General features: G+C 44.9%; 1 protein-coding gene across 1 annotated transcript; it reads right to left on the minus strand.

Annotated features, from left to right (window-relative positions):
- Positions 1–8,790: 8,790 nt before the first annotated feature.
- On the minus strand, positions 8,791–9,259 carry LOC122031317 (probable serine/threonine-protein kinase PBL16). Its single transcript, XM_042590443.1, has 2 exons — positions 8,900–9,259; positions 8,791–8,823 (listed from the first exon to the last, which is right to left on the minus strand). Exons 1-2 carry the CDS (start codon positions 9,242–9,244, stop codon positions 8,791–8,793), a joined length of 378 nt encoding a protein of 125 aa, XP_042446377.1. The 5' UTR covers positions 9,245–9,259.
- Between the last annotated feature and the right edge of the window lie 1,347 nt (positions 9,260–10,606).

Genomic DNA, 10,606 nt, shown 5'->3' on the forward strand with positions numbered 1-10,606 from the left:
ATCCAGCAGGGTTACTAGGTTATCTGAACCTAGGGACGACTGTGGGAGTCCAGCCCATGGATATCTGATCCAAGTACAGTGCCATCTGAATAAAAGTAAAATACTGAATACTATTTTATTTTACTTTGCTGTTCTAGGTTATCTGAACCTAGAGCTAGGTTATCTGAACCTAGGGGCTACTGTGGGAGCCCACCCAATGGATATCTGATCCATATAGCTATAATAACTGATAATAAGCTGAATAAAATGTTTTTAATACATTTTTCATGCTGTTAGGACGCCTACTGGTGCATCCTTCTGAACTGGGCATTCTACCGAATGCTTGGTGTGCACTAAAAGCACACCCTAAAACTGAAAACTGTAGAACTACTGAACTAATGCCAAAACTAACAAGCGAGAGCAATTATACTGCAGGTGAGGGGTTTCTTACCTCAATCGTAAGGTTTTCTTACGATTCTATCCGCTAGGTTTTCCGGAAAAACTGCTCCGTTCGACGAACCGCTTACGTCCTCGCGTTCCTCTCGCGGAGAAGAACCGACTTCGTGCTGGTGTTGTCGCCGGAAAGTGAACACACTATCCTAGGGAAGGAACCCTAGGTCTCCTTTGCTTTGTTTGCTGCGCCGAGAGAAAGAAACGGGAGAGGGAGAGAAAGGCTTCGGTGAGGAGAGAAAATGCCGAACCCAAAAGAAATAAACCAATCCCACTTAAGTTTTCTATTTATATCAAATAGTTATTTCTCCCAAATCAAATATAAATATATTTAATTTCCTATCCTTTCAGCACAGCCCTGCTGAGTTCACTTAGTTTCCGGAACACATAATAAGTCGTAGGCTCCGATGGGTCCCGGGTTCGATTCCCGCGTAAACCATTTTGCGACTTATTTGTTTTTGCTACTTCCGGTACTCCAAAAATTATGTAAAAATATCCTAAAAAATCTAGAAAAAACATAGGATATTTCTAAAATAAATTCGGAAATTTTTCGGGCTTTACAATCCCCCAAACCTTATAAAAAGTTTGTCCCCAAACTTAAAACAATTCTGGGTACTTCTGTCTCATGCTGGCCTCTGTCTCCCAAGTCGCCTCTGCTGCTGTGTGATTTTGCCAGCTGACTTTGACTAATGGTACTTCCTTGTTCCGTAATTTCTTTACTGCTCGGTCTATTATCTGAATAGGCCGACTGTCATAGCTGAGATCATCACGGACCTGTACCAACTGGGGCTCAATCACCTGGGTGGCGTCTGGAATATGCTTCTTCAGCATGGAGACATGAAATACGTTGTGGACAGCTGACATCTCCTGAGGTAGCTCTAGCTCATATGCTACCTTGCCCACTCTCTTCGTGATAAGGTATGGTCCCACATATCTGGGAGCTAGCTTGCCCTTCTTCCCAAAACGCATGACTCCCTTCATGGGAGCTACTCTGAGGAAAACTGTATCCCCAACTGAAAACTCTAGGGGTCTGCGTCGTGTATCAGCATAGCTCTTCTGACGGCTCTGTGCTGTCTCTATCCTCTGGCGAATTTGCTGTATGGCTGCTGTGGTATCTGCTACTAGATCTGTCTGAAGCTCTAGTTCCTTCTGTTCACCACTCTCATACCAGCAGATTGGTGATCTGCACCTCCGCCCATAGAGTGCCTCATAAGGTGTCATGCCGATAGTGGCTTGATAACTGTTGTTGTATGCAAATTCCGCTAGACTCAGATATTTGCACCAACTTCCCTTGAAATCTAGGGCACAAGCCCGGAGCATATCTTCGAGTACCTGATTTACTCGCTCCGTCTGACCATCTGTCTGAGGATGGAAGGCTGTGCTGAATTTTAACTAGGTGCCCATAGCTGACTGTACACACTTCCAGAAGTGTGATGTAAATCTGCTGTCTCTGTCTGATATAATGGTTCGTGGGACTCCATGCAGCCTGACAATCTCCTTGAGATACAACTGAGCTAGCTGCTCCATGGAATAGGATATTCTGATAGCTAAGAAGTGGGCTGATTTAGTCAACCTGTCGACTATTACCCAGATAGCATCAAAACCATTCGTGGTTCTGGGTAATCCCACTATGAAGTCCATAGAGATATCCTCCCACTTCCATTCTGGAATCTGGATCGGCTGCAGAACTCCTCCTGGTCGCTGATGTTCTGCCTTAACCCTCTGACAGGTTAGACAGATGCTGACGTATCTGGCGATATCTCGCTTCATCCCAGGCCACCAAAATCGTTTCTTTAGATCCTGATACATTTTGGTGGAACCAGGATGCATCGCATAGGGAGTCCTGTGAGCCTCGTCTAGAATCTGTTTTCGTAGTTCCTCTTGATCTGGAACACAAAGTCTGTCACCACAGTACACTACCCCACTGGCGGACACTCTGAACTCTCCACTTTCTGATTCTGCTAACCCTTGCTTGATTTTCTGGATTTCAGGATCCTACTCCTGAGCTATCTGGATATCATCAAGCAAGGTAGATGCTAAGGACATAGTGGAAAGCTGCCCGACTATAAGCTCGAGACTAAAAGCTGTAATCTCCTCCCTTAGGGGTGGTGACATAGCTACTAAAGATAATAAGGTAGCACTGGACTTCCTGCTGAGTGCGTCTGCTACCTTATTAGCTTTCCCTGGATGGTAGAGGATATCTATGTCATAATCCTTGACCAGCTCGAACCATCTGCGCTGTCGCATATTCATATCGTTCTGAGTAAAGAAATACTTCAGACTTTGATGATCTGTATACACTCTGCACTGAGCTCCGTACAAATAATGTCTCCAAATCTTGAGAGCGAACACCACTGCTACAAGCTCAAGGTCGTGAGTAGGATAGTTCCTCTCATAATCCTTGAGTTGTCTGGAGGCATAGGCGATCACCTTGCCCTGCTGCATCAGTACTGCTCCTAATCCCAATTTAGAGGCGTCACTGTAGATGTCGAAGCTGTCTGTGTTTTCTGGTATAGCTAAAATAGGAGCACTGGTCAATCTCCATTTTAGTTCGCTGAAGTCCTCTGTCCACTGAAATTTCTTGTTCTTCCTGGTGAGAGCTGTCAGTGGGGAGGCTATCCTGGAGAAGTCCTCTACGAATTTCCTGTAGTAGCCTGCTAATCCCAGAAAGCTTCTGATTTCACTGGCGTTCCTGGGTCTCTTCTAGTTACTTACTGCTTCTATCTTGCTGGGATCTACCATAACACCATCCTTGGAGATGATGTGACCGAGAAAGGCTACCTGGTCTAGCCAAAATTCACATTTCGTGAATTTGGCGTACAGCTGGTTCTGCTGAAGGATCTGCAAAACTGTCTTCAGATGCTCTGCATGGTCCTCCTGAGTGCCTGAATAGATAAGAATGTCATCGATGAACACGATGACAAACTTGTCTAAGTATTCTCTGAATACTCTGTTCATGAGGTCCATGAAAGTAGCTGGAGCATTTGTCACGCCGAAAGGCATGACTACGAACTCATAATGTCCGTATCTGGTCCTGAAAGCTGTTTTAGGTATATCACCTTTCTTGACTCTAACATGGTGATATCCTGATCTAAGGTCAATTTTAGAGAACACTGTGGCTCCCTTTAGCTGATCAAACAGGTCATCTATCCTAGGGAGAGGGTACCTGTTTTTAATTGTGACCTGGTTCAAGGCACGGTAGTCTATGCATAGGCGCATGCTTCCATCCTTCTTCTTCACGAACAACACAGGTGCTCCCCATGGTGAGTGACTAGGGCGTATGAAACCCTTGTCAAGAAGCTCCTGTAATTGCTCCTGAAGTTCCTTCAGTTTAGCTGGAGCCATGCGGTACGGTGCCTTGGAAATTGGATTTGTGCCGGGAATGAGCTCTACCTCAAATTCAATCTCCCTGTCTGGTGCTAAGCCTGGTAGCTCTTCAGGGAAAACTGCTGGGTAGTCACAAACGACTCGAACCTCTGATAGCTGTTGGATCTTGTCCTGGCTGGTGTTGACTACATTTGCTAAAAATCCCATGCATCCTGAATCCAATAGCTGCTGTGCTTTCAATGCTGAGAGAAACTTCCTGGCTTTTCTCTTTGGTTTTCCTATGTACTCAAATTGTACTCCTTCTTCAGGTTGGAATATGACCTTTTGTTTACGGCACTCTATAGAAGCGCCGTATCTGATCAGAAAATCCATTCCAAAGATGACATCGTAGTCAGTCATTTCTAGCACTATCAGATCACCAAAAAGTTCTCTGTCTGCTATAATGACTGGCACTGCTCTGAGCCAGTGCGTAGATGCCATAATGTCTCCTGAGGGTAGTGTTGTCAGAAACTGACTATTGAGTAACTCTGGAGGTGTTGCTAATTTCTCGGCAAATGCCTTGGATACATAAGAGTGGGTTGCCCCAGTATCGAATAAGACAGTTGCATTATGCTGTAAAATACTGATCTGACCTGTGACAACTGTCGAGGCATTTGCTACGTCCTCTCTGGTCAGTGAGAAAATCCTGGCATTTGTGTTAGCTGTGGGGGCTTCTAATCTGCCCTGACTGATCTGTGGACCATCTAAGGCTGCATACATCTGGTGTAGCTGCGCTGGCTGAGCTCCATACTGTATCGGCTGAGGCTGAGGAAGACTGTTCTTGTTCGGACACTGCTTAGCCATGTGCCCTTCCTGTCCACATTCAAAACAACCTCGCGTACCCTTGCGGCAAACTCCTGGATGGTGTTTCCCACAAGTAGCACACTTGGGATGTCTGGAATGTTTTCCAGCTGGCCCTCCTTTTGGGTCACTGCTTGCCTTGCGTTTCCCCTTCCAGTTGGAGCTATGTCCCTGTTGTTTCTGCTGAGTACCTGAGCCAGCTTGTCCCTTGGGCTCTGTGGAAACCTGCTTCTGCTGGGTGATATTGTGCTGATAGTGCTCGGTGATCAGAGCACTACTCACTAGCTCCTCTGTGGTTTGTGGCCTATGAACGCCACCAGCCACATTCATTGCGATCTCTGGTCTGAGCATCTTCAGCATCAACCGTACTCGTTCCTTCTCTGTGCTGACTAGTTCTGGACACAGACGGGCCAACCTATTGAACTGATAGGTTGCCCTGAAGGAATTCTGTAAACTCGTCATAGTGTCGGTTCGTGACTTGCATGTGAAAGAATTCCTCGAAGAATTCTTTCTCGAAGTTGGCCCATGTCATCTGGTTTACTGGCCACTTCGATTTAATCCGCTCCCACCACATGCGTGCATCTCCTGTTAAACAGAAGGAGGCACACTTCACCTTTTCGTGCTCTGGCCAGTCTAGAAGCTCCATCGTGCTTTCCAGTGTTTTAAACCATGCCTGAGCATCCCATGGTTCGCTGGTGCCTGAGAAGTTCTCGGGCTTAATTCTCTGCCACTGGATAAGGTAAGCTTCTCTCTTAGCCCCTGCTACTGGGGCTACTGGGACTGGTACTGCAGGCTGAGCTGGTACAACCTCTGTGATTACTGGAGTCGTGAGGTTCGGTACTGGAGTGACTGGGGGAGTAGTCTGCTGGTTAGCCTTTAAGGAGGCTATCTCCTGCTGCTGTAGCTGAGCCACTAGTGTTGTAAGGTCTGGGGGAGGCACTGAACTGCCTGCCTCATGCTGGGGCTCAGCCGCTGATGCTTTCTTAGTTGGACGTCCTCGTACCATTTTCTGAATAGCAGAGAACGCATATATATAACTAGGCTATCATGTTATAGTTAACTACTGGTAACATGTTAAATACTATCACTGTAAACATGAATTAATTAACTACCAACATGAGAGCAAACATGAAAGCACATATAACTGATATGAAAGCTGAAAACAAAACTGAGTGAGAGATTTTCTTACTTGGAAGCTGTAGGCACAATGCTGATGTGTGTGTAGGAAGTAAGGAACTTGGCTCTGATACCACTCTGTAATGACCCAACTCCTGGGTACTAAGCTGTGAGCTGGAAACGCTACATTAACTACTGAAGCTACTGTGCTGTACTGTGCGGAAACTGGGTAAAATGAAATTTCACTAACTGACTCTATTAAACTGACAACTGGTACACCCATGCTGTTATAAGGAAGGGTTCAAGACCTTTTCGGTTGGGGTATATGTGCTAAGGAGGATACTTGACCTCCCATCTGAGCTAGAACTCAAAGCTAACTTCCCAGCTAGCTGCTGTTCGATCCACGGATCGATCAAACTTGCCGCGATTCTGTGCCCTGCTGGATCGGTCTGCGGACCGATCCAGGTGGTCGGTCGGCAAGACCGATCCAGGTGTGTCTGGATCGGTCTGCAGACCGATCCAGGCACCTGGAGACGCTGGGATGCCTTCTGTTCGATGATGGGTCGGTCGGCTGACCGATCCAGGGAGATACAGTAGGCTACTGTATCCATCTGGATCGATCGGTGACCGATCCGAGGAAAAGGAATGACACGGATCGGACCGATCCCGGTTCTGATAGTCTGAAACGAAATCAGAATTTCTGATTTCCAGCACTGATTCGTGTCAAAAATCACATACACAAGCTCTAGATACATGAAAAACACTCTAGCATGTAAATACTAACATTCTAAACATGATAAACTAAACAAGGCATAGTTTACTAAGCTATAACACCTAGTAACAAGACTAAGTCATAAAACTAGACATGTTAAGTACTAAAACTGAAATAAAAGCGTGTAGATCCCAAGGATCTTTATTCCAGACCCCTTGCACACACACATCATCGTAGCATCGCCCTCCAGCCTCCGCTAGTCCACTTTTCTTTTACCGGTATCTGCAGTATAAGAAAAGTAGCATCTGTAAGCTAAGAAGCTTAGTAAGAAACCATCTACCTCACAAAAACATGCAATGATGCGATTATGTTTTTAAAACATGCTGTTTGAAAACTGAACTGAGCATGGCAACATGGCATGGCATACAAACATGTACTGAACTAATCATGGCATACAAACAAGCTGAGCATAGCATATTGTATCTGAAACTAAGCAGGAATACTGAACTGGTCATGCATATACATCTAACTGGTCATGAACTCAAATCATGAAACTTAACAGAGATAATTAACTGAAACTGAAACTATGTTAGTGTTTCCATCACTGATTATATATTTGGAAAACTATATATAATAATAGATGAAAATACTAAACATGCTGCTGGGCCTTGGCAACTGTACTTACTGTGTGCGCATCCCTACGAGACCCGGGATTGCAAGTTCCGAATCCAGCAGGGTTACTAGGTTATCTGAACCTAGGGACGACTGTGGGAGTCCAGCCCATGGATATCTGATCCAAGTACAGTGCCATCTGAATAAAAGTAAAATACTGAATACTATTTTATTTTACTTTGCTGTTCTAGGTTATCTGAACCTAGAGCTAGGTTATCTGAACCTAGGGGCTACTGTGGGAGCCCACCCAATGGATATCTGATCCATATAGCTATAATAACTGATAATAAGCTGAATAAAATGTTTTTAATACATTTTTCATGCTGTTAGGACGCCTACTGGTGCATCCTTCTGAACTGGGCATTCTACCGAATGCTTGGTGTGCACTAAAAGCACACCCTAAAACTGAAAACTGTAGAACTACTGAACTAATGCCAAAACTAACAAGCGAGAGCAATTATACTGCAGGTGAGGGGTTTCTTACCTCAATCGTAAGGTTTTCTTACGATTCTATCCGCTAGGTTTTCCGGAAAAACTGCTCCGTTCGACGAACCGCTTACGTCCTCGCGTTCCTCTCGCGGGGAAGAACCGACTTCGTGCTGGTGTTGTCGTCGGAAAGTGAACACACTATCCTAGGGAAGGAACCCTAGGTCTCCTTTGCTTTGTTTGCTGCGCCGAGAGAAAGAAACGGGAGAGGGAGAGAAAGGCTTCGGTGAGGAGAGAAAATGCCGAACCCAAAAGAAATAAACCAATCCCACTTAAGTTTTCTATTTATATCAAATAGTTATTTCTCCCAAATCAAATATAAATATATTTGATTTCTTATCCTTTCAGCACGGCCCTGCTGGGTTCACTTGGTTTCCGGAACACATAATAAGTCGTAGGCTCCGATGGGTCCCAGGTTCAATTCCCGCGTAAACCATTTTGCGACTTATTTGTTTTTGCTACTTCTGTTACTCCAAAAATTATGTAAAAATATCCTAAAAAATCTAGAAAAATCATAGGATATTTCTAAAATAAATTCGGAAATTTTTCGGGCTTTACAGTTATCCTGACCTTTGCTCTTGATGTTGAACCATTTTTTAACAAAGGCCTTGGACCAAGACAGCTGCTCCCAAGAAACTGAGGGAACAAAGCATGCCCAAATCAACCATCTTAGAGATGAAGAAAATAGAACTAAAGAAGAGAAATATATTATTTTTTCATCTTGCAAAAAAAAACATTGCTTTTCTTTGGATCATCATCTCTCATCGTTGCAGCACTCCTTCATGCAGTGACTGTAAGTTAGCTCGCCAAACACTCCCAAGGCTATACTATAAAAGATATTTGGCGAGAAGTAACCATAAAAGATATTTCAAATTTAATCAATAATGTAATTCTCTTACCCAGTTTAATCAATAATTTAATCAATAATGTAATTTAATCAATAATCTTTGGACCAGTATGGCTTTGGGTTTCAATTTTTACCGGTTGAACCTGACAATCTGGACAAATTTTGCAAACACGACCATATGATCATGTACACAAATGTGGCATGGTATTGACTAATTCAGCAGTGTTTCCTAGAATAGATTAATTATGCTTGAAGCATGTCCCATTTCTAGATGAATTTATCATTCTAATACTCATCATCTAAAATAGAAGGGGAAAAAAGGCCACATGCAGAAAGTCCACATAAGGAAAAAAAAACCTAGCTAGAAAATTTGCCCGAGGAATATAACTTCAGCCTATAAACACCATATTGTTATAGCAAAAATACAGTAGTGAGACAGAACCAACAATTGAGTTATTGGAGATGGATACCAGCCATTCCCTATGACCTTGATGACTGTTATCACCATCATGGACTTTCACTGCTACTTGAAGGGGTTGCAGCCCATCCCTGAGATCTTCGCTGATCAAACCTTTGTAAACTCTACCAAATCCTCCAACACCCAAAACATGATCCTGCCTAAAATTCCCTGTGATTAGCTTCAGCTCACTGAAAGTGAAGGCTATGAGGGGATTTACTGCTGTATCCCATCGCAAATCCTCAACTTCCTCAGGGTTTGAAGGCAGTTTGCTACCTTCCTTCTCCTCTTGTCTCACAACATGTGTCTGGAGTCTTGGGCATTCTGTTGATGGACAAAACAAGCTTTTACAACCCATGCTCCCTTTGGTGTATCTAACATGCATCAGTACAGCACAAGCTAAAACCTGACTATTTGTACTAAGGCATAAACACGATTATCAAAAGAAAACATTGTTAAATCTGTTTCCCCCAAAAGATACAAAGTCTATAATGGTTTCAGGTCAAAAATTCACAAGCAACATTAAAGAATACAAGGAAAACCATGTGTCTATTCCTTACTTGCAAAACCCCAGAGAACAAATAGGAAGTTTCTTTATCAAACTTAGCACGTATCTACTTTGCTCTTTAGCAAAATATCACAGCTTTAGCTACTAAAAAATAAGTATAAGAAACAAAAAATCAACTCTCAGAGACAACCAAATCACTGGAGTTAAAAAAGAGGAGACCCACCTGACTTCTAACTGGATGACACTCCGTAGACGGATGTCTTCCCTCTGACCCAGCAGTTACCCATTAATTATCCAGGAACTACCAATACAACTCACCAGGCGCGAGATCAGCCAAAGATGATCTTTTTCACAAGTAGGGTTGAGGACAGAGATAGGAAGGCATCCACGACCAAAGCTCACTCCTTTCGGTGAAGGAAGCACACGGGGCTACTGCTCTTGCCTCGCTACAGATTTTTCCTTGGTGCCAGACCGTGCGATAGTGCCCAAATTGTTCACCAGATCTCCTTGGTGTCAGACCGTGCGATAGTGTCCGGTTTTAGTATTGTTCTTGATGAACACTTTCCATGGGCGGGTAGGGTGAGAGGAGGCCTACGTTTTCAGTCACGAAAAGGTAAGGTTTGACTTCATTGAAAGCACAAAGGCGGAGGAGACGTCAAGAGGAGATGGGTGTTCAGGTCGCTGGGACGTGGTCCGCCTCCACGACACCGTCGTAGGCCGCCATCTTCGCTGCCGTTGTCTCCACCGTTGGGTCCGGCAAGCGGAAGGGCATTGTGGGCTGCACGTTCCTTGGGGTTGGCGAATCGGCCAGGCTACTGCGGACTCGGTCGATGGAGGTTGGGGGAGGCAGAGGAAGGCAGCCGCTTGGACATGGCTTTTTACGGCGCCGCGCCTTCGGTGCCAGGACCGAGTGCTTCCCTTCTGGCGGCGTCGATGATGGTCGGGCAGAGGAGGATAATGTGGAGGAGTTTGCTCCAAGGTTGGAGGAATCGATTCTCGAGCTTCAACAGCAACAAGGAAATGGAGGAGACGCATCCCTGTTCTCTGCTTCCTTTTGCCTCAACACGAGCTCGCCGCCGTCGTTGAGCAAGCAAGAGCCTTCAACGGAGCCCCCGTGGGTGCCGGTGAGGTCGGAGCCGCTGGACTGGCCCGGCTAGATCGTGCCGGCGAGCGTGGAGAAGAAGCAGGTGGTTTTGATCTTCCTCATCGATC

The sequence above is a fragment of the Zingiber officinale genome, chromosome 11A (assembly GCF_018446385.1).
Source record: "Zingiber officinale cultivar Zhangliang chromosome 11A, Zo_v1.1, whole genome shotgun sequence".
Lineage (NCBI taxonomy): Eukaryota > Viridiplantae > Streptophyta > Magnoliopsida > Zingiberales > Zingiberaceae > Zingiber > Zingiber officinale.